We start from the raw sequence: 25389 nt of genomic DNA, 5'->3' as shown, positions 1-25389 counted from the left end.
GGCACATGACAGCCAGCTTGGAGTTAAAGACTATCAGACTATGAGAAACAAGGAAACCTGGCACCATCCCTACAGTGAAGCATGGTGGTGACAGCATCATGCTGTGGGGATGTTTTTCAGCAGCAGGGACTGAGAGTTTAGTTAGGATTGAGGGAAAGATTATGGAGCAAAGTACAGAGAGATATTTGATGAAAACCTGCTCTCAGGACCTCACCTTCCAACAGGACAGCAATCCTAAGCACATAGCCAAGACAATGCAGGAGTGGCTTCGGGACAAGTCTTGAATGTCCTTGAGTGGCCCAGCCAGAGCCCGCACTTGAACCTGTTCAAACATCTCTGAAGAGACCTGAAAATAGCTGAGCAGTGACGCTCCCCATCCAACTTGACAGAGGTTGAGAGGATCTGCAGAGAAGAATGGGAGAAACTCACTAAATACAGGTGTCCCAAGCTTGTAGCGTCATACCCAAGAAGTCTTGAGGCTGTAATCGCTGACAAAGGTGCTTCAACAAAATACTAAGTAAAGGGTCTGAATACTTATGTGATATTGTATTTTATTTTTTATACATTTGAAAAAAAAAAAAAAACTATGTGCATTATTGTGTGCAGATTGATCAGAAAAAATATATATTTAACCAATTTTAGAATAAGGGGTCTGGATACTTTCCGAATGGAATATGAGTAAGCTCTGTCAAGAATCCAGTGTATAAATAAAAATTCTCTGTGTATAAACAGTGTCACTGAAATACAATGTACAGTAGGAGAAATGTAATATTATGATGTGCTACGTCGGTGATAAAGTATTTAAATAGACCGTGTGAAATGGGAAGTGACCAGTGGTTCTGTGTGTGTGTGTGTGTGTGTGTGTGTGTGTGTGTGTGTGTGTGTGTGGGTGTGTGTGCGTGCATCACCTGGTAGACGGCTAGTCTGATGGCCTAGTAATAGAAGCAGTTTTCTAGAGTCTCTGTTTTAGCTTTGATGCCCCTGTACTGTCTGTCTGTCGGACGGGAGCCGACAGAACAGTCCGTGGCTCGGATGGCTAAGGTCCTTAATGATCTTATTGGCCTTTACTTTGACACTGGTTGCCTTAGATGTCCTGGAGGGCAAGCAGCATGCCCCTGGTAATGCGTGGGACTGCCCGCACTACCTTCTGGAGAGCCATAATGCAGTTGAGGGCAGAGAAGTTACCCTACCAGGTGGTGATGCAGCCCAACAGAATGCTCACAATGGTGCATCTGTAGAAGTTTGTGAGGGTCTTAGGGGCCCTGCCAAATTTCTTCAGCCACCACGATGTCGGTGTGCCGAGACCATTTCAGGTCCTCAGTGATGTACATCCCAAGGAACTTGAAGTGCTTGACCCTATCCAATCTTCTCGTGTTGCCTCTGTCTTTGCTTCTCCAGTGTTACCTTGAAAAATGAGGATCCCATGCTGTCTAGATCTACTGTTGTTGTTTGACGTGTGCTATGCCTTGAATGGTGACAAAAGGCCGTATTTTGTCCTGATTATGGTCGATGACCTGGCGATTGTAGACAGTGGGAACACAACCTTGCGCTAAGTTACAGTGATATAAACTGCAACAGGCTTCTTTATGTTCTTTCCCATGTTTCTTAGCAAGGCTTTCCTGCATTACATATATACTTCTCATTTGTAGTTGTGATTCCAAACAAAAATGTACATCCTCGGAAGTCAACATTCGATTCTATTCTTTTTTATTCTGACTTCTAATTCTTGCTGTGCTCTGTGCTCACCTTTTTAAAACACGACTAAAACGTATCTTTCCAGATGATGAGCCCAGCTGGGTGGTAATGTGTTGTGTTGTTGTGTCTGCAGGACCCCCAACATCGACATGCTGGCTCAGGAGGGGCTGAGGCTGACGCAGCGCATCGCTGCGGCCCCCCTCTGTACGCCCAGCAGGGCAGCCTTCCTGACGGGCTGATACCCGATACGATCCGGTGAGGCGAGTCATAAACAACAAATCAAATGTTATAAGTCACAAGCGCCGAACGGTCGTAGACTTTACTGTGAAATAGTCAAAATAGTAACACAATAGCAATAAAATATACTACACAACAACAAGAGCTCAATGTGTAGCCTATCCTCCTGGGGTTTGACACACAGCTTTGCCTAGTACTATATTTTGATCACTTAACAGATCACTAGCTAGTATTGATAGGCCTAACTAGTATTATGTGTTGTTAGGGATGTATTAGTTAGGCTATGTGGAGAGAACAGTTCATAGAACAGGATAACTAGCATGTTGACCACAATGCAGCAGGATGAAAAGTACATCATCATTCCACTGTATAATTGTATACTTTGTTACTCTCCCCACTTTGTGATTTCACATCAGTTTTTGATCCTATTTTTGTCTTGGGACAGTTAGGGGGTGTATATCATCTCTGCTGCATCTGGCGGTCTTCCCAAAGAAGAAGTCACCTTTGCCAAGGTCGCCAAACGGCAGGGCTATGAGATTGCTCTCATAGGTGAGCCAAAGTTCTCTCCATTGTTACTATTCAAGCGTCTTTAGGTCCATGAAAAACTCTACATATAACCCATTTATTATCGTCATGAGTATGTATCAATACACTCTGGGAATAGGGAACACGCAGTGGCAGTTCATTTGATTGGTTGCAGCGATGTGTCTGTTTTGTTGTTTGAAGGGTTTTTTCAATTCTGACTGTATCAGCTACATGATTGATTTGAACTGTATAATAGCTTTCGTACTCGTTATTGGCTTCTCAATGGTTGCACAGACAAAGTACATTTACATGTGAGTTGACATTCAACGTCTTTGATATGCAACATGCCTCACAGGCTTTTCAGTAACCCGTGTTGACATATTATTACATGTCATCCTTTTCATCATCAGCCTTTTTCCTCCACTGCTTGAAACACGTCATGTGTTGTCTTTCAAGGTCGTTGTTCTTTGAAGATGCCATAAAGTTGCCAGTTTATATGGTCCATCACCTGCCCCTTCTCTCCACTGTAGGAAAATGGCACCGTGGTCTTAACTGTGAGAGGAACGACGACTACTGTCACCACCCCAGTGCTCACGGCTTCCACCACTTCTACGGTATAACCCTGACCAAACTACGTGACTGTCAGCCCGGCCGCGGCTCCATCTTTACCAATGTCCAAGCACACACACCCTTCAAGGTGATGTGCAGTCTACAATACATGTCGAGGAGGTACACTGTTTTGGTTGAACCTTTTAAAATGGTTGGGAGCGTGTGTAGAGTGTCTTCTCCATCTGCATTGCTTGCTGTTTGGGGTTTCTGTAATAGCACTTTGTGACATCTGCTGATGTAAAAAGGTCTTTCTAAATACATTAGATTTGTCTACAGTTTACTCTCCATTAGTCAGCACCTCTACGGCCGTTTTGGGGTGTGCTTCTGCTCATGCTTTTTACTACAGTGTTGCGTTGAGTATTTGAACTTTTATTTATGTATCCTGGTGTAGCATGCGGTCACGGATCTGTTTCTGCTCTTGCCAACTCAAATTGCTGTCATTGTCAAGCCAAACAAAGTGATAAGGAGTTGGCATGATGGCATAAACAGACTGGTAGCCAGACTAGTTTTAATGTTGTTTGTTCTATGTAGTTTGTTTGACCTTTTAGCTAACAAAGAAAGTTGTCCCTCAGGGATATAGGATAGTACATATTCTCAACTCTACCCTACAAGACCCTGGGAGTGGGTGTGGCTACCGTGACCTTCCTGCATGCGCGGGGCGTGGACACCGCGTGGAGGGAGCTGGTGCTGAGGGTGGTGGCGTTGGTGGGCGCCGTGGCGGCCATCTATGGTACGTTCGTTGCCAACTTCCCCGACTTCAGCTGCTTTCTGATGAGGAACCGGGAGGTGGACGAGCAGCCGTATGTCTCAGAGAACCTGACCCAGAGAATGACAGATGAAGCACAGTTGAGTTTGAGTTTTTAAATGTATATTTCCCCTACTACATGATAGATTGAGACAGAATAGAAGCCAAATCAAGTGTTTGTGTGTGCGTGAGTGTGTTTGATTATTGTTTATGTATGTCTTGTGTGTGGGACGAAACTCTAAAGGGCATGTAAGAAAAGTGTGTGTAAAGGGTTGGTGACCTAGGTGACTGTGTCTGTAAAATGAAAGCATACTGTACACGGTAGTTTCCATTGTTGTCATACAATTCTTTTCTTCCATTTACACCGTGTGTGTTGACTATTCTGACAGGAACTCTGCACTACCCTTCCTGTTGTTCTTCTCCTTCATCCAAGTGCACATGGCCATGTTTGCATCGCCAGCCTTTCAGGGGAACAGTCAGCACGATATCTATGGAAACGCAATCCAGGAAGTAGACTGGAGTGTAGGTAAGACTTGATAATATACTCTATATTGCTGTATGGCTTTATTTTTTTATGTCCAATAAGTTATAAGGTTGCAAGATTTGAAATGTCCACACTAATTATATTTAAAAGGTTGGAAGATTTGATTGGATTTGACCTATTATGTCCTGTTTCATAACATCTGTTCGTAGGTCAGCTCATGCAGACTCTGGACCGGTTGAACCTGAGGGAGAACTGGTTTACCTGACCTCAGACCAGCTGGCGCACATTGAGGAGATCACAGTCCGGGGGGAGGTGCACAGAGGCTGGAATGGCATATAGAAAGGTACAGTCTGTAACAGCTTCAAAAGAACAGGTCAACAGAGGCCGAACAGCCAGATGTCAAATTTTCGGTTAAAACAATATTTTTTGTTAATAGGTTACTTTTTTTTATAGGAGTAAAAATACTCAACCTAAGAAGTGCAGGTGCAGAGAGGCTTTAGTTTGCATCTGCTGTGGTTTAGTAGGGTATATTAATAGGAATGTAAATGGGAAGTCAGAAACAGTCAATGTATAGAATAGAATAGTAGATTACTAGATAAATTGCTCAGATTATCTAAATGTCCTCATGCATAAGAGACGAGGCGTTTCCATGAAAGGTTCTGGTAAGCCTTATATTTCAGTCGAGTGATAAAGGACTTCCCCATATTCTCAGTCCTCAGAAAGTGCTTCGATCTGTCTCTGAGCAGTAGGGAAATCCACCAACTGGGAGGGGAGAGATCCAAGTTCCAGTCCTGCTCCGTTGGACTGGGATGTTACTTGCAGGGAAAGACATTGATGAACCCACCAGCAACATGGACATCTTCCCTACTGTGATGAAGCTAGCCGGAGGGACGGCACTGGGGGACAGGTGGGTGCTGTGAAATTGCTGAGGTCTGAGGGGCATTGTTTGTTCAAGTACTTCTATCTATTCCTATGGTTAAGTCCAAAGCACTAGAAGGGTTTTCTAGCAGCCTCGTCTGTCAGTCAAAACTACAGCGTTTGGAATCTAGGTCACCATAGAAATGATATGCACTCTCAGTGCTCTGAATCACCCCCTAACTAGAGACATTATATTCACAATAGGTGTCAAAAGGGACCCGCTAGAAAAAATCTCAGCTAATGAAAAAACGGATCAGGCTGATCTAAACCTTTGATCAAAGGTTTTCAAGGGCCTTTGAGGTCTCTCTGCCTACGCAAAGGATCATTCCTACAGCATGCTCCATTTCTGTGTCTCAGAGATAATTTATTGTGTGTGTGTGTGTGTGTTTGTGTGTGTCTTCTCTTCCTCGAGTGATAGACGGTCATGACCTCATACCCCTGCTGCAGGGGAAAGTTGAGAGATCAAAGCACGACTTTCTCTTCCATTACTGTAACGCCTACCTCAACGTTGTCAGGTGGCAGCCTCCCAACAGTAAGTCCACATTTCCAATGTAATAGTTTTAAGAATGCAATTTAATTACTGTAACAGTGCTGCTAATTCTGATTAAGAATTCCAATGTTTTTTGTAAGCAAGGTAACCTGTCTAGGACTGGGGTTAGTGTTAGCGGAACCACCCCGCAACAGCCAGTGAAAGTGCAGGGCGCCAAATTCAAAACAACAAAAATCTCATAATTAAAATTCCTCAAGCATACAAGTGTTTTACACCATTTTAAAGATAACATTCTCGTTAATCCAGCCACAGTGTCTGATTTCAAAAGGGATTTACAGCGAAAGCACCACAAACGATTATGTTCGGTCACCACCAAGCCACAGAAAAACACAGCATTTTTTCAGCCAAAGAGAGGAGTCACAAAAAGCAGAAATGGAGATAAAATTAATCACTAACCTTTGATGATCTCCGTCAGATGACACTCATAGGACTTCATGTTACACAATACATGTATGTTTTGTTTGATAAAGTTCATATTTATGTAAAAAAAATCAGAGTTTACATTGGCGCGTTATGTTCAGTAGTTTTGATCTCTCAATTACAGAAATACTCATAATAAACATTGATAAAGATACGATTATTAAACATGGAACTTTAGATAAACTTCTCCTTAATGCAACCGCTGTGTCAGATTTTTAAAAAACTTTACGGAGAAAGCAAACCATGCAATAATCTGAGTACAGCCTTTATATAACAATTTAGCCAAAAACATACCCGCCATATTGGGTAGTCAACATTACTCAGAAATAGCATTTTAAATATTCACTTCCCTTTGATCTTCATCAGAATGCACTCACAGGAATCCCAGTCCATCAGTTATGTCCAACTATCTTCTTTTGTTAGGGTGTTTGGTAAACAAATCCAAAAGTGCGTTCAGGTCACGCCGAACGTCGGACGAAAAGTTCAAAAAAGTTCCGTTACAGCCCGTAGAAACATGTCAAACTAAGTATGGAATCAATCTTTAGGATGTTTTTAACATAAAACTTCATTAATGTTTCAACTGGACAATTCCTTTTGTCTGTACAAATGAAGTGGAACGTAGGAACGTAACCTTTCACGTGAGCGCGCCAGACAGAGGCTGTGGCACTCTGCCAGACCACTCACTCAAAGAGCTCTTATGAGCCCCTCCTTTAGAGTAGAATCCTCAAAACAGGTTCTAAATACTGTTGACATCTAGTGGAAGCCTTGGGAAGTGAAACATAACTAATATCCCACTGTATCTTCAGTGGGGGCTGAGTTGAAAAACTTCAAACCTCAGATTTCCCACTTCCTGGTTGGATTTTTTCTCAGGTTTTTGCCTGCCATATGAGTTCTGTTGTACTCACAGACATCAACAGTTTTAGAAACTTCAGAGTGTTTTCTATCCAAATGTACTAATTATATCCAAGCTGATTATATCCAAGCTACCCAATACTGCCCCCTGCCCCAAAGAAGTTAACTTGAAAAGTAAACTACTATGGTGGTTGTAATTCATTGTAAATCTTTAAGGTTATTCAAAATGGAAGGTGTTCTTTTTCACTCCGGACTTCTACCCCGAGAACGGGACAGCCTGCATGCATACCCATGCCTGTTTCTGCACCGCATCCTACATGACCTACCATGACCCCCCTTTGCTCTTTGACCTCTCCTGCGACCCCCTCGGAGACCACGCCCCTGACCCCAGACACGGAACCCGCCTTCCACTCGGTCGTGGAGGAGATCCGGGTTGCAGTGGCCGTCCATAAGGAGTCCATCACCCCCGTTCAGGACCAGCTCGCCCCGGGACACCTCCTATGGAAGCCTTGCCTGCAGCCCTGCTGCTCTTCCCTTTCCCAGCTCTGCAGGTATGAGAGAGATGGTGGGAGAGACGGCCAACGGAGCACTGCAGCAGCAGACTCTCCACAGGACCAGCTCATCATTGCTTAACACTGCGGGGAGGGTAACGTAGGAACCCAGAACCAATCTTTTAGAATGTATGTAAACAAAATCTGAGAGAGACAAATGGCAGGGAAAATACCCCCATTTTAACTGGACTTGTTGGTAGAAGTAACCTGGATCTACCTTACGTGTGTGTGTGTGACCTCACTGGGTGATCCGTAATAACATACTTTTTAGTATTTGTCCTCTCAGGAACTCCAGTAAAACATACAGTAAATTGTGTCACCTATGCTTGCTCCCTGAGGGTTTTATGCAGATGCTGCTATTTGGACTAACATGTCATTTTAAAGCACTTTGTGACAAAAGGGAGCAATATGAATCAAATGTGATTGTTGAGGCCAGCAACTCAGTGCACTGATTAGCACAAGGTCCAACTCAAGTTGGAGAATTTCTAGTTTTATCCTCCGGGGTGCTACAATAACCCTTGTAGGTTACCGATGATCATTTAATCACTGTTCATCATTTAGACACTACAGGGCCTCTGTAAAAGGCATCTGCACAACCAAGAAGCAATGGAACTGAGTGGGCAACCGACATGAAAAGACATGGCTGTATTAACGAATAGAGCTGTATTAAGATGTTCAGTAGAGCTGCCGTGTCTAATGCCAACAGTCAGTACAGAGTCATCCAGAGTCCCTGAGCCACACATGGCTCATCCCCCTGTGGCCACAGCCAGCCGTACATTTTCATCACCCAGACTAGCTTTAAGCTTAGCTCTTCATTTGATCTCAGATTTCAGTGACGTTTAGTTAATATGTATCTTAGTCTCCCGTTAACTCTATATCCAGCAGTCTATTTGTCACCAACTGCCATTGGCAAATCTCAGAATATTAAGGAGTGCTCTCTCCCCTGTTTAGTAATTTATATGATGGATGATGGATGCTGAATTCAGATTTTTTTTGTGTGCATTCCCACACACCCGTTGCATTTTATGCCATGTGTTATTTTGTTATTACCATGTGTTCATTTGTTTCAACACATTTTTCTGGTGTAAATGATTAATGGTCTGATTTAGGTGGGGTACCAGCTACATAAGCACTACTGTTGCTACTAATAACTACCAGCACCAACTACAGAACGACAGCCACTATCACTAGAACTGGGATTGATATTCTACTTGACTGATATTCTACTTGACTGATATTCTGACATTGTGTATAAATCTAATTATTTTCCTCCATCCATGGCCCTGTAATCACAGTGGCTGATCATTATTGGATCCATCCACAACAGAGAGAGTTTGGCAGTGATAGAAGCCAGCTCTTTATCTTGTCTTTGACTCGGGCCTGCGTCCCAAATGGCACCCTATTCCCTACATTGTGCACCACTTTTGACCAGTGGCCAGGGCTCTGGTCAAAAGTGGTGCACTATTTAGAGTGCCATTTGGGACGTAGCTCCCGTGTGTCGGCTTGGCCACTGGTCCGTCACATCCAGCCCACATCCAGCCCAGCCTCTATGCTCCCGGACGCCAGAGAAGTGGAGCGCAGCAGAGTTTTCCTCAGAGGAGAAAACCTAAACAATATTAAACCATACGCCAGGGAATCTATGTCCCCAGGTGTTAATTACAACTGTGGACCAAAGATTGGGCTAATTATTAACAACAGCAGGGAGGCTGGATAGCGGTAGGAAAACACCATGGTTACTTCACTTTAGTGTGTGGATGGTAAATCCTGTTTACTTACAGGACTGTATGGCCTAGTTTGTGATGTACAACTGATGTACAATTAATTGAAACACTGATTGTGTCATAACAGATATTTGTATGATTGGACAAAAATGTTTACATCGTCATTATGTGGTTTCTGATCAAGCTAAATCTCAGCTTTAGTGTACAGATCAGCTCTTTGCCCTCATGCTGACGAGTGTACAGTGCTAAACGTTATTTATTTCAACTCATCCAAGTCTTTTTGGACAATTATGCTTTTATCAGTCACATTTGGTAAGTAGTTATGATAATTCAGCCTTGTCGTGTTAATAGATGCAGATATGGTTCTTCAATGTTTTGGGGTTAGACTATTTCATTTTGCTACTGTATTTGAAGACCGCGAGTCATTTAAACAGAGCACATTTTGCCTTGGTTTCTATCTAGGCATGAAGAAGAAGTATCCTCAGAAGATCCGGAGGGAGGTGTGTGTAGTGAGTGTGTGTGAGTTCAACCACCGGGGGGGAAAAAAGAAGATCTCTTGAACACAGTGCACACCGATACCCGAGGACCGGAGGAAGTTAAATGGTTCCTCAGGTGGAGAGAAGAACGTGCAGAGTTCAAACAACCATTTCTATGGTAACATCAAAGGGGTACTCCATTCTTGTCCTGGAGGAGATGAAGGACCTCCGCTAGGTTAGCGTGACGCCACTGCCTGTTATATTATGTACTTCCGTGAAGTGCCCTACTGATTTCCCCACCGCCTGCCACTACTGGCTCAGGGGTAATGGATCGCTGCTGGAAATTGATGGTGAGGCGTGTTCAAAGACTGATTTTCACCTAGTTACCTCACATGAGATATATAGTTACATGCAGTTGGCTGATATTCCAACGTCTCCTCGGATTATAGAGTAGCTATTACTATTGATTTCATGGGCTACAGTGGATTTGCAAAGATAAAATTATACATTTGACTTGAGTTATTGTATTTTCTTTATTTTACACACTTTTAAAATCTAAAATAAATAATGTGATTACACCATATTTACAAGAAAAAACACTATAATAAAAAGAATACTCAATTGAAATACAACACTACTGGATCCAGTTTTCGATCTTCAGAAACCTCACTGCATCGTCATGACCCTCTTTACAATACTGGTTCATCCTTTCCTCTAACGGAGGGAATAAGGACTGGTTTAACCTGATGATGTTCTCCTTGGAAAACTGAGGGATAAAAACAACACAAAACATCAACAAAAACATCAACAAAATCAAAGCAATTTTAAATACTGCAAAAGAACTGTCCAGGCAAAATGATGTGCAAAACCATACAATGAATGCAATACACACTTGTTGAAGATGTATACTGTCTGTATCCCTGTGAACATGTAATCAAACAGTGATCATACTCACCATTACGTCCATGTTGGCCAGTTTGAGGTGGAGGTTCATGAGCCCTCTGTGTTTTGGGCAGATGTCTTGGGGACCTGCGAAGGGGGAGACTGTGATGGTACGTCCCTCTGGCAGGATGGGGAGACTATCCGTGAATCCCCCGTCAATCCATTTCTGAAGGATGTGTGTTACAGTTAAGTTGATAGATTTTCAGTTATAAACAAACAAAAAGCAACAGTAAGCTCGTAATGGATAACATCCATGGGTTGAGTTTGAGATGCAGTTCAAGTTATTACCTGTCCTTGCCATTCCACCGGTTTGATTCCAGCATAGACGGGCACAAAACTACTGGCCAAGAGTGCCTTCAATTAAAAGAAGCAAAGGCTAGGTCAGACCTAATCCTAAAATATGTAGTGAAAGAGATTTGTAAAGGTTCCTCGACCCACACATATTGTTAGATATGCATTGCTCTGTCACTTGACTGGCTAAAACACAGAACTGACCCAACAATGCAGTGTATCAGGGGGAAAACAATGGCCATGCTCCTCAAACATTTGCGACAACATTTTGTGTTAAAGCCAAGGTACAGTAATATAATCTGCTCAGGCTTGTGGCCGGCTACCTTTATGAGGTCCTCCCTGGAGGCAAAGCTGGACACGATGGTGTTCTTGCCACTTTTTGAATGTGTTATAGAGATGTGAAGGCGATTGCCTGCTTTAATGTGGGCATCGCCAGGCAGAAACTCCTCGATTCCCTCCCTGGGGAGAACAAAGGGACAGATGCTTTTTTGTCATGTTTTTAATAATGAATTTAACAACACTGTACGGCTCTATAATAAAACATGCACTTATTACACGATCTGTTGGCTGTGTAATGCGTGCACTTAATGAAGACACAAACACAACCATTGTTCAGTTCTATAGCCTTAGGTTTAATTTACTCCCACAAATGAATAGCTCCATTTATTATAAAGGTGTTACAAATGAAAAAATGATTGACACACCCAGTTATCTAGACGTGGCTTTAACGCAAAGAAATACACGATGTACAAAGCATTATGAACACTGATTCCCATTCAACCCAACCAACTGTCTCTCTGTGTTTCCGCCTGTCTAACTATGTGTGCATATGCATCTGAATATGACTGTTCTATACACTGAGTATACAACACATTAAGAACACCTGCTCTTTCCATGACATAAGACTGACCAGGTGAATCCGGGTGAAAGCTATGATCCCTTATTGATGTCACTTATTAAATCCACGTCAATCAGTGTAGATGAAGGGGAGGAGACCGGTTAAAGATGGATTTTTTTTGCCACCTAAAGGACATGAAGCCAACTTGACACAACTGTGAGAAGCACTGTAGTCAACATGGGCTATGCTTTCGACAACTTGTAGAGGGGGGTGCAGCTCAATACTATGGTGTTCCTAATCTTGGTATATTCAGTGTATAGCTCTCTCAGAGTTAGTGACTACCTGAGTGTAAGCATGAAGTTATATCCAGGAGTCACAGCTCCAAACCTCTGGCTTCTGACATCTTTTGCAAATCTGAAGGTAAATTCTTTGACACTCTATTGGAAAAAGACCAAATGCATCAACCAGCAGTAGGCCTAAACACAACAAAAATGTACAAGGAAAAGAAGAAAGAAGAATAGGCTGATGATGATGATGAAGACCTTACTATGTTACCTGTAGTTTGTCTGGAGCAGTGACCATCACTGCAGCCACCAGAGCTCCAGCAGATGCCCCGGCACATGCCCTGAGAGAGCTCACCAGCTTGTCTCCATGTCTCAGGATGGCTCCACATGCACCCAGTTGGTAGATACCCAGGAATCCACACGCAGCAAAAGAAAGGTTCACCACTGGCACTGTCATCTCTATAAAGAGAACATAGATAGCATTATTCATTGAATAAACTATGAGGTTGATTGACAAACATAGCTACTGTAACTTCACCAGTGAAATATCGTGTAAAAGCCTAATCAAATCCATATTAGCACAGTGGAATTTCGTAGCTAGATAACTGCATGGAGCAGGCAGCACTAGTAAATCTGATGTGGGAAACTGTAGTAGGCTAGGCTGAACAACATACGTAGTAGGCTTATTCACTCATTACAGAGGCAGTCGAACTAATACTGTAAACTACAACAAGTCCCCCTGCACGTTCATAACAAGTGTAGCATTCAAGGTTTATCTACACACACATGAAAAAAAAGCTTCCTTACCGTTTATGGTGGGATTACGGTTTTAGAAACAATTGCAGTAAACTAAAACTGCTTATTCTGCACTGCTTTACAAATACGATGACAATGTAAAGAAGTGCTAGATCCGTGCATTACTTCCGGGTTTTCCGCGCTGTTTCAAAATAAAAGCCTACAACGATTTACAAAACTATCCGTTGAAATACGGTGAAATTGACTAAACCTGTAAGAAAACATTGGGATACATGGTCTGGTTTGTGTTTGTGCAATAAAAAGTGAAATGTCTACTGAACAAATTATACCTTGACATCTATAGAAGCAGCTGAGCTACAATAATGCATATTTGTCCCGGTATCTTCCAGCGCATGTGTTCCGGCTTCAGGCAAACACGCTGCGGTCTTGGGGCCGTTGCGAGCCACGCATTTACACTTCATGACTTTAAAAAGTTAAACACTCTTAAAACTCTAGCCCCACAGTGGACAAGTCATAAACCCAGCAAAAACAGATTTATTTTCCATAGAGGATTTTAGAACCACTTCAAACAAGGTATGTGTTTCATGGCTTTCCCTGGCGTGACGTTTTGATAACTCTGTAAATCTCTCTCTGACAAGGTGACTTTTATCAATATATTCGGCTCAATTTACTCTCAGATTCGAAAATACTATTAGCATCAAAGTAGACATGCAAGACTACAAATCCCTCCAAGCTTCTGCACATCTGGCACATGCATTTCAGTGGAGGCTGCTAAGGGGAGGAAGGCTCATAATAATGGCTGGAATGGAGCAAATGGAATGGCATCAAACACATGGAAACAATTCATGAACATGCACGCTAAAGAAGCCTTTCTACGGACTCTGAAAAACACCAAAAGAAAGATGCCCAGGGTCCCTGCTCATCTTCATGAACGTGCCTTAGGCCTGCTGCAAGGAGGCATGAGGACTGCAGATGTGGCCAGTGCAATAAATTGCAATGTCCGTACAGTGAGACACCTAAGACAGCGCTACAGGGAGACAGGACGGACAGCTTATGATCCTCGCAGTGGCACACCACGTGTAACAACACCTGCACAGGATCGGTACATCCGAACATCACACCTGGGGGACAGGCACAGGATGGCAACAACAACTGCCCGAGTTGCACCAGGAACGCACAATCCCTCCATCAGTGCTCAGACTGTCCACAATAGGTTGAGAGAGGCTGGACTGACAGCTTGTAGGCTTGTTGTAAGGCAGTTCGTCACCAGACATCACCGACTACGTTGCCTATGGGCACAAACCCACCGTCGCTGGACCAGACAGGACTGGCAAAAAGTGCTTTTCACTGACGAGTTGCGGCTATGTCTCACCAGGGGTGATGGTCGGATTCAAGTTTATCGTCGAAGGAATGAGCGTTACACTGAGGCCTGTACTCTGGAGTGGGATCGATTTGGAGGTGGAGGGTCCATCATGGTCTGGGGCGGGGTGTCACAGCATCATCGGACCTTATCACCCAAATCTTAACGCTGTCCGTTACAGGGAAGACATCCTCCTCCCTCATGTGGTACCCTTCCTGCAGGCTCATCCTGACATGACCCTCCAGCATGACAATGCCACCAGCCATACTCCTCATTCTGTGCTTGATTTCCTGCAAGACAGGAATGTCAGTGTTCTGCCATGGCCAGCGAAGAGCCCGGATCTCAATCACATTGAGCACTTCTGAGACCTGTTTGATCGGAGGGTGATTTCCCCCCAGAAATGTCCAGGAACTTGGTGCAGTCCATGAGGAAGAGATGCACTGCAGTACTTAATGCAGCTGGTGGCCACACCAGATGCTGACTGTTACTTTTGATTTTGACCCCCCCCTTTGTTCATGGACACATTATTCCAGTTCTGTTAGTCACATGTCTTTGGAACTTGTTCAGTTCATGTCTCAGTTGTTGAATCTTGTTATGTTCATACAAATATTTACACATGTTAAGTTTGCTGGAAATAAACGCAGTTGACAGTGAGAGGACGCTTCTTTTTTGCTGAGTTTATATTTTAATAATTGATTCATTAGCCCATTGTTGACATAGTCCCAAAATGTTTAGCTTGTCAGCAATCAAGTTTTCAAGATATGTACATTTCAAAATACAGAAATCATCCCTGTATGATGCATTTTGCATCATATGATACTGCGTTTTTAATGTACAGTATGTTCATATGATATCTGGTTGACTATCAAAATCGATGATGGCCTCCTGGAGGTCAGGGCCCCCCCCAAAAAAAAACGTTTAGGGGGGCCCCCTGGAGGTTCCCTTCGTGCCCGGTCAGTAATTCAGCCATGATTACTACAAGGTTTAGAAAGCTGGTTTGCCTCCCAAACTAATTTACCTACCAATCTGTAAAATGGTAGCTGAAATGGGCTAATTGAGTGAATGTCAGTGACTGACATAATAAGAAGAAAACTGCTGATGCAGTATTAAAAAAAATGAAATTGCAACCTTGTGTATTCTACTATTCTAACTCGCAACAGTAAGTTGAGACCCCAACTGAGTTCCCACAGTAAAAAAAAAATAATAATAATATATATTAGTCCGCCACTGACTGGAGGAACTCTCTTTGCTGGATGTGGGTTCGGATCATGTGTGTCAGTCGCTGAGAGTGAGGGGGGCGGACAGGCTGAGGGAGACCTAGTCCCCTTTGTATTATTGGACTGGCTGACCCAACTATACTGAAAACAAATATAAATGCAACATGCAACAATTTCAAAGATTTTACTGAGTTACAGTTCATATATGGAAATCAGTAAATTGAAATAAATTCAGTAGGCCCTAATCTATGGATTTCACATGACTGGGCAGGACTGCAGCCATGGGTGGGCCTGGGTGGGCATAGACCCACCCACTTGGGAGCCAGCCCTAGCCAATCAGAATGACCCCCCTCCCCCTCTTTCCCAGACAATTCCACAGTGAAGAAGCCGGATGTGGAGGTCCTGGGCTGGCGTGGTCTATAGTTGTGAGGCCAGTTGGATGTACTGCCAAATGATCTAAAATGACATTGGAGGCGGCTTATGGTAGAAAAATTAACATAAAATGATCTGGCAACAGCTCGGGTGGACATTCCTGCAGTCAGCATGCCAATTGCACGCTCCCTCAAAACTTGAAATATCTGTAGCATTGTGTTGTGTGACAAAGCTGCACATTTTAGAGTGGTCTTTTATTGACAACAGAACAAGGTGCACCTGTGTAATGATCATTCTGTTTAATTAGCCAGGTGGATGGATTATTTTGGCAAAGGAGAAATGCTCACTAACAGGGATGTAAACAATGTTGTGCACAACAGTTGAGAGAAATAATGAAGTGTAACCAACACTTTACATGTTGCATTTATATTTTTGTTCAGTATACTGTATATTATACAGACTCTCACTAATTGCAATGATGAGCCTCCAAACCCTTAGAGACGGCTCTTCACGGCTCTTCTCTTTGCTGTGACAAGTCATTTTGTGTTATAAAGAATGAAGCCAGTGTCCCCCATTTAGATGAATAGGGCATGTGTGGTTTAATTGTTGTGGCCTGACTAGATTGCAGTTTGATGGCTCAACATCCTAAACGTGCCAGACAGGATCCTGGAGAAGGAGAACACATTGGACCGATTAATCCTCTGTCTTGTCTGCTGCCCTGCCAACGATGCCCACATATGGAGCCTCCTGTAAGGTACATGTAAGGGAATAGGATGCAGGACTCTGTTGGGACCGAGTTGAAACAGCACAGGAGACCACATGAAGACTATTGTCCTCTGAAATTACAAAAATGTATGTTTTAATTATTTCAGATTAATTGCATATTTTCTTGTCTGAAGCAGAAAATGATTTCAATTAGTTATTTTAATAATGTCTACATCCTAATTTACAGCATTATTTTCAACCAGTTAATGTATTCTAATAGAGAGCCCAGTTTATCCCCCCTAAGGGTCCATCCACGTACATAACCTTATCATGTTGTGACTTTAATAATAAACTTGTTGTGTATATACGCTTATATTATTAGCTAGAGCTAGATAGCCTCTGTCTGTATCTCTCTACACTTTACAGTCCCCAGAGTTCAATTCTTCCTTTGCAACCACTTCAAACAGTCAGCACTTATTTCCCAAGGCCCCAGAATACCAGAACAATAGGAATTCTCCCTAGTCTCACACATACTCCTCCTTACTGGCTTGTCAGCACAAATTCCCTGCTCCTTTAGTCTTGCTTATGGTTATATATAATGTGCATTAGACGGGTTACGCTCTCTAGAGAAAAACATTGGCTCTATCGTGTCGTTCAGGAGTAGGTGTGTGTGTCTGTGTGTGTGTCTGTGTGTGTGTGTCTGTGTGTGTGTGCGTGTATGTGTGTGTGTGTGGGTGGGTGTGTGGGTGGGTGTGTGTGTGTGTCTGTGTGTGTTTGTCTGTGTGTGTGTGTGTCTGTGTGTGTCTGTGTGTGTGTCTGTGTGTGTCTGTGTGTGTGTCTGTGTGTGTGTGTGTGTGTGTCTGTGTGTGTGTGGGTGTGTGTGTCTGTGTGTGTATGTGTGTCTGTGTGTGTGTGTGTGGGTGGGTGTGTGTGTATGTGTGTGTGTGTCTGTGTGTGTGTGGGTGTGTGTGTGTGTGTGTATGTGTGTGTGTGTGTCTGTGTGGGTGTGTGTGTGTCTGTGTGTGTGGGTGGGTGATGGACTGTTTAAATGATGAAGTGGAGATAATGTATAAGCGGTGGGTGAAATGTGGAGATGTCGGTAATAACACGAGTGTGGCGGGTAAACATTTTTCTTCATGGTTTAAACGCAGAAGAGACAGAATCAGGTCTGACTGACTCAATAGTAGCACCATGTCTGTGAAAGCCCAACCAATGTTGTTGAGTCTCATTAAATCAATACTCCAAGACACACTACCCTTATTCAATATGACCCACTGTATGATCTTAAGGTAGACGTTAGCAGTCTGGTACCAATAACTGCCCATGGCAATGTACAATATGATAACTCTTGATTACATGGAGATTCAATGAGACCAATATAGCTATGAGTGTAAATTGCATAAAATCTGAATCATTTGCACCCCTTAAGCATTATAGCCTCTGTGTACTCACTTACACCAAACACATCATAACAAGTTCTAATGTAAGAGTAAGAAAGTGAAAAAACGACAAGTTCCTCGGTGTACCCAACACTGATAATCTGAAGTAGTCCACCCACACAGACAGTGTGGTGAAGAAGGCGTGACAGCGCCTCTTTAACCTCAGGAGACTGAAGAAATTTGACTTGGCCCCTAAGACCCTCACACATTTTACAGATGCACTATTGAGAACATCTTGTCGTGCTGTATCACCGCCTGGTATGGCAACAGCACCGCCCGCAACCGCATGGCTCTCCAGAGGGTGGTGCGGTCTGCCCAATTCATCACTGGGGGCACATTGCCTGCCCTCCAGGACACCTACAGCACCCGATGTCACAAGAAGGCCTAAAAGATCATCAAGGACATCAACCGCCCGAGCCACGGCCTGTTCATCCTGCTATCATCCAGAACACAAGGTCGGTACAGGTGCATCAAAGCTGTGACTGAGAGACTGAAAAACATCTTCTATCTCAAGGCCATCACAGTAGTTAAGTCAATGCCACTCTGACATTGCTCATCCTAATATTTATATATTTCTTAATTCCATTCTTTTACTTTTAGATTTGTGTGTATTGTTGTGAATTGTTAGATACTACTGCACTGTTGGAGCTAGGAACACAAGCATTTCGCTACACCCGCAATAACATCTACTAAATATGTGTATGTGACCAATAACATTTGATTTGATTTGAGATGGTGCAATTGTGGTATTCATTTTTCCTCCCATGTCTCATCACCCCCTACAGTAAAATGATTGCAATATATCTCTCAAGGACAAAATGAGCTAAATTAAGTAGTCCAATTTCAGATATAAAGCTTATGGAACGAGGACATAATTATAATTAAGACAAGAAACTACTCGACAAAAGAATTATGTGGAGAAAAGAAAAGCTGTAAGAGCATCCTCTTCCTCTGTGCTGTGAAATGGAATGATGGCTGAATGGTGCTCAGACTGAAACCAGGACTTTGTCCCAAATGGCACCCTATTGTCTAGATGGCGCCCTGCTTTTGACCAAGCCCAATAGGGCTCAGTTCAAAAGTTGTGTACTACATAGTGGATAGGTTGTCATTAGGACGCAATCCAGAGGTAATTTGAGTTCTCATGGCTAGTGCTTACCGATAAAGCCAGGAGCTTTTTGTTTGGTGTGAGGGAGGCAGTAGGGAGGGATAGATGGAGGGAAAGATGGAGGGAGAGAGGGAGGCAGTAGAGAGGGATAGACAGAGGGAGGGAAAGAGAGAGGGAGGGGGCATTATTTCTCTCTCCCCGTCCGGCCGCTGCTCATGATTGTAACTGCCACCGCAAAGACAGAGCAAGGTCATGTTGATAAAATAAATCTGCTAAAATATCAAATACTTCCTGTAGATTGAAGGGGAAATGCAATTCATGAGCTGGGGGGATGGAAAGAGAAATCAAAGAGGGGGATTGAAAGAGGAGTGGAGGGCAGGGTGCAGGGATGGATAGAGGGATGGAAGGACAACAGGCAGACCTATAGAAAAGACCATTAGATGAGACAGATGAAGGGGTAAAGGTGAGGCGCCTTTCAGACAGACCGTTATTAGCTATCTGCACTGTGTACAAAGAGTATGAATATTCTAATGATATCACTATCAATAGAACTCTGTCTGCACATGGAGGAAGAGAGGACGTGAGTGGGTATTCAACTCGCTAAAATCGCATTTCTCGTCATAATAAGACTGCTGCATCACTTATTGATGTATTTCATTTTACATGGAAGTGATTTGATTGTTCAGCATGTAGAACTGAACAAAATATTAGATGAACGACAATACTGTACACTGTAGAAGAACAATAAGAATATTACATTTTTTTATTAACTTGCAGAGAAGGGGAAATTGCCTTTGTTCACAACCCACAGCACAAATGTAAACGTCATCAGACCCAATTAGAGCTGCATGTGGGTAAAAATAGCGGACAAATATAGCCTTTAAATCAACCCAGACTGAAGGTAAGAACAAAGCTATGGGTGGAACTGTGAAACGGCATCATGACGTCAGAAAGCTAGGCTTATATTAGACATAGCACAGAGAGGGCCTGTCTCAATATTGTTTCGACAGCCAGGTCACCTGTGAAACAAGTCAGTGTTAGCCACTAGGGGCAGCAGTGAGTGATGTTACCTTCAAGAAGGTTTGAGTTTTGCTAGGGCGTTGGCAGTGGGGAATGTGTGTAAGCATCTGCTTCTAGTGCAAAAGGTTGCATATCCAAATCCAGCAATATAAAGTTGTCTTTAAGATGTTTGTTTGAAGCCTATCCCTAACCTTAACCATTCAGACTTAATGCCCAAGCTTAAGATTTCAGAGTTAATGGCTAAACTTAACCCTAACCTTCAAAAGCCTGAGTTATTACCACAAACACTTTGAAATTTGACATTTGGAACAACTTCGAAATTTTACACTTGAGAAACATGGATTAATGTCTAATTCTGACGTGAGACTGTGAGAGCTTGTGTTTAGATATTTCCGTCATATACAGTTGAAGTTGGAAGTTTACATACGCCTTAGCCATATACATTTAAAATCTGTTTTTCACAATTCCTGACATTTGATCCTAGCAAAAATTCCCTGTCAGTTAGGATCACCACTTCATTTTAAGAATGTGAAATGTCAGAATAATAGTAGAGAGAATGATTTATTTCAGCTTTTATTTCTTTCAACACATTCCCAGTGAGTCAGAAGTTTACATACACTCAATTAGTATTTGTAGCATTGCCTTTAAATTGTTTAACTTGGGTCAAACATTTTTGGGTAGCCTTCCACAAGCTTCCCACAATAAATTAGGTGAATTTTGGCCCATTCCTCCTGACAGAGCTGGTGTAACTGGGTCAGGTTTGTAGGCCTGCTTGCTCTCACACGCTTTTTCAGTTCTGCCCACACATTTTCCATAGGATTGATGTCAGGGCTTTGTGATGGCCACTCCAATACCTTGACTTTGTTGTCCTTAAGCCATTTTGCCACAACTTTGGAAGTATGCTTGGGGTCATTGTCCATTAAGCCAACAGCATACCACCCTGCATACCACTGCTGGCTTGCTTCTGAAGCTAAGCGGGGTTGGTCCTGGTCAGTTCCTGGATGGGAGGCCAGATGCTGCTGGAAGTGGTGTTGGAGGGCCAGTAGGAGGCACTCTTTCTTCTGGTCAAAAAAAATATCCCAATGCCCCAGGGCAGTGATTGGGGACACTGCCATGTGTAGGGTGCTGTCTTTCAGATGGGACGTTAAACGGGTGTCCTGACTCTCTGAGGTCATTGAAGATCCCATGGCACTTATTGTAAGAGTAGGGGTGTTAACCCTGGTGTCCTGGCTAAATTCCCAATCTGTCCCTCAAACCATCACTGTCACCTAATAATCTCCAGTTTACAATTGGCTTATTCATCTCCTCTCCCCTGTAACTATTCCCCAGGTCATTGCTGCAAATGAGAATGTGTTCTCAGTCAACTTACCTGGTAAAATAACTAAATACAAATTTAGAAGACCCATTTGTGACCAAGCTTTAAACTTCCTGACTGATCTCTTGAGATGTTGCTTCAATATATCCACATAATTCTCCTCCTCATGATGTCATCTATTTTGTGAAGTGCCCCCCACAACATGATGCTGCACCCCGGTATTTCACAGTTGGGATGGTGTTCTTCGGCTTACAAGCCTCCCCCTTTTTCCTCCAAACGTTATGGTCATTATGGCCAAACAGTTCTATTTTAGTTTTATCAGACCAGAGGACATTTCTCCAAACAGTATGATATGTGTCCCCATTGTCCCTATGTGGGATTGATTTGCACTTTTCACACCAAAGTACGTTCATCTCTAGGAGACAGAACACGTCTCCTTCCTGAGCGGTATGACGGCTGCGTGGTCCCATTGTGTTTATATTTGTGTACTATTGTTTGTACAGATGAACGTGGTACCTTCAGGTGTTTGGAAATTGTTCCCAGGATGAACCAGACTTGTGAAGTTCTACAGTTGTCTTTCTGAGGTCTTGGCTGATTTCTTTTGATTTTCCCATGATGTCAAGCAACGAGGCACTACGTTTGAAGGTTGAGTTTGCCTTGAAATACATCCACAGGTACAACTCTAATGGACTCAAATGATGTCAATTAGCCTATCAGAAGCTTCTAAAGCCATGCCATCATTTTAGGCAGTCAACTTAGTGTATGTAAACTTCTGACCCACTGGAATTGTGATACAGTGAATTGTAAGTGAAATAATCTGTCTGTAAACAATTGTTGGAAAATGACTTGTGTCATGCACAAAGTAGATGTCCTAACCGACTTGCCAAAACTATAGTTTGTTAACAAGAAACGTATGGAGTGATTGAAAAACGAGTTTGAATGACTCCAACCTAAGTTGTATGTAAACTTCCGACTTCAACAGAACAGCCCTATTGACAACAATAAGAAAGATACAGAGGCCTAACAGTTACAAATCTCAGACCATTTCTGACTCCTCACTGTGTTCCTTCCCAAGATAAACTGATGACAAACTATTAAAAGGTGAAAAATATTGAATATCCCTCAGAAAGGAGAGGGGGAAATAACAGTAGTTGTGATTCTGAGAACGGATGCTCGGTCTGGGAGAAGGTGTTCCATATCACATTGAAGCCGGGGCCAAGTTGAAACTCAATCACTCTCTGGAACGGGATAAGTTTAAAAGAAAGAAAGGAAGGAGAAGAGGGGATAAAAAGTTTGTGTGCTGAATCAAGTGTACTGTCGTCATTTTTGTGCAGACCTGTGAACAAATATGAAATATGTGACATTGTAAAAAATATATATACTTGTTCATTTCATGTGCTCTAATTAGTGCCTTGCTTTGACATTCCATCAAAAACACAGATACATTCAGTAGATTGAACTTGATAAACATGTTCATAAACATACATTACTGAACACTATCTTAAGGTTCAGTTTTTCACGCACACACGCTCACACACACACACCCACACACAGACACACAGACAGACACTTTATTCTGTTCCTAATGCTGTAGCTGCACCATGTTGGCGTTGACCTGTGGTCAACTTAGTGTTTTGTGATTGATTTTTTATCTAGCTTTTCTGTCACACACTGCCTGTTAAAGTATACTGCCGTTCACTGTCGAATCATGTGCAATTCACCCACATTTTGACCTTATCTTTGTGGGTCGACCGTTTCTATATAAAATACATTGCTCAATGAAAGGCTTTCAGTATCTGATGTGATATTGAGGAGTACTTACAACCAGCTGAAATTTTCAGTAGGCAATTCAGTAACTCAGATTTTTACTTCAATCATTAGATGCCCATTCTGGTCTGTCTATAAACCCCTTTCACTTTCCTCATATTATAAACAAAATAAAAAGCAATACTTTAAATACATAATTTAGCCTATGATTGATTTAACAGGTTTTTCAGAATGTATTTTTCAGGCTTAGCCTTTTGAAGATGAACTCATGAACATCAAATAGAAATGCCACTAAATTATGCATAACTTAAACCTCAAGTCTTTTTGCAAGTATCTGTCCTCACTGTGGTATTTGGCCTAATCAAATATTAATATTTTGTTCCAAAAATAAAACAGGATCCATTACAAAATTCAGAAGATATAAAGTTTGGCATCTCAAGTCCTGGGACAAAAATATGTTGGAACAGTTTGTTGCCTAAATATCTTAGTAGCTTAGTCTCAACAACATTACACGGATTCACATAATTGAAATACTGTGTTCCGTCTTAAGTGAAGTCAGTAGCTACGTTCATTCCTCATTCTGATATGACATAGGACCCTGCGTTTTCCCTGACCATGTGACCTCACGAGGAAATACAATCAGAACCCTAGTTATATCCTAGCACACAAGAGGAGGACACCGGCTTAGACTTCCAGCACTTTGAACCTAACTTACACTGACTGCATACAGGGTGGTCCAACAAAGGACACACTAAGAGGTTTGATTTAAAGTGCTTAAACATATTTACCATTTAAAAATGAACAACTGCTTTATTATTCTGTCAATTACACAGCTGCCTCATTATTTTTTTGTTGTCTTTTGATGTCTTTCTATTTATATCTATACGCACCGGCACATTAGAGACAGGCTTATCCTCCTTGGGTCCTCGCTGTAGAATAGCTTGTAATCCAATTGGTATGTGTGTGTCTTAGCTTCTGCTCACTTTTCCTATTTCTGCAATACAGGATACGTCTGTATGGGGACATGCTCCCAATCTAGGTTTAAGATGTCCTCCTCGATCTGAATCTGATCAAGTGACCACATTCATCCCATTTCATCTGTCTAAAAGAAGGCAAGAACACGACACGAAGGTGACCAAGAAGCACCTTCGGTGAAACGTATATACGTATTTCACCTCTAAACGTCTTTGTCCTTCAGTTTAGGTTGTCTTCAGAGAACAGTATTTTAGAATCAAAGTCATAAACAGAAGAGCGGCACTAATCAGATATCTCATTGTGCTGTAGCTACATCCCTCCGGCTACATCCTCGGGCTACATCCCTCCGGCTACATCCTTTGGCGATGCCTCATCTGAAATAGCATTATCATTTCAAGTTCATATCCAGATTAGAACTTTTCCGGCTTTGCATTGTCTGAAATAATGCAAACTGATTGAGGCTCAGGAGTTCTGCATTTTGACTATGTTGACAATCTTATGACAAAGTCAGAGCATTCGTAATTAGATTATTTGTTCAATTGTTTTTATGGCTCTGCCAATGGGATTGAACTCTGTTATTAGTATAAAACAGCTTAGGCAGAGAGCATATTTTATTGAAAGATTTCTGGCAGTGAGGCATTAATGGCGTTGAAAGGTTGGGGCAGCAGCATTTACACTTGTCTTCAACTCAAGGTCCTTTTTAAGCAGTTTGTTAATAAGGCTTTTATCCGAGACTCGTCAACAGAGCAGAGGGAAATCACTGTATGTGTCCCAAATGGCAATTGAGCTGGTAACCCTATGGATCCTGGTCAGAAGTAGTGCACTGTATAGGGAATAGGGTGCCATTTGGGATGCTCAATCTCTACCAGCCCATTCTAACGTAAAAGCACAACAGTCAGCAACTTGACTGTTGGTAAAATGCGTTATTAAGTCATGGCCATGTTTACAGTTTAAAAAAAAAATCCCTTTGGCACTAATTTCAGACCCTTGTGGTCATTTTTCAAAACTCTATACACAAAACTCAAAACGGTCATCACTTGTAACACAGGCTGTCCAATGTTCCAAACATTGCATTGTGCATTCATATCTTTAAAGAAACCTTGCACTTGCAGAATCATTGGTTCAAATAACTCATTTATCATGAAATACCATAGGAACGAACATTCATTTAGATCACCCACACACAAGATACCGATAGTTTCACTGTGTAGTTGTTCGTT

General features: G+C 42.4%; 1 protein-coding gene and 1 pseudogene across 1 annotated transcript; one reads left to right on the top strand and one right to left on the bottom strand.

Moving 5' to 3' along the window:
* The first annotated feature begins 1412 nt into the window (after positions 1-1412).
* LOC109906782 (steryl-sulfatase-like) lies at positions 1413-8557 on the top strand (annotated as a pseudogene).
* Positions 8558-10295: 1738 nt separating this feature from the next.
* Positions 10296-13267, bottom strand: pnpla4 (patatin-like phospholipase domain containing 4). Its single transcript, XM_020504702.2, has 7 exons — positions 12946-13267; positions 12410-12597; positions 12197-12291; positions 11340-11475; positions 11014-11079; positions 10739-10891; positions 10296-10549 (listed from the first exon to the last, which is right to left on the bottom strand). The coding sequence occupies exons 2-7, from the start codon at positions 12593-12595 to the stop codon at positions 10418-10420; spliced, it is 768 nt and encodes a 255-aa protein (XP_020360291.1). The 5' UTR covers positions 12596-12597; positions 12946-13267; the 3' UTR covers positions 10296-10417.
* Between the last annotated feature and the right edge of the window lie 12122 nt (positions 13268-25389).

This window comes from Oncorhynchus kisutch, linkage group LG16, assembly GCF_002021735.2.
Source record: "Oncorhynchus kisutch isolate 150728-3 linkage group LG16, Okis_V2, whole genome shotgun sequence".
Lineage (NCBI taxonomy): Eukaryota > Metazoa > Chordata > Actinopteri > Salmoniformes > Salmonidae > Oncorhynchus > Oncorhynchus kisutch.
Note: the sequence above shows the minus strand (reverse complement) of the source record. Positions and strands in the feature narration are given on the sequence as shown.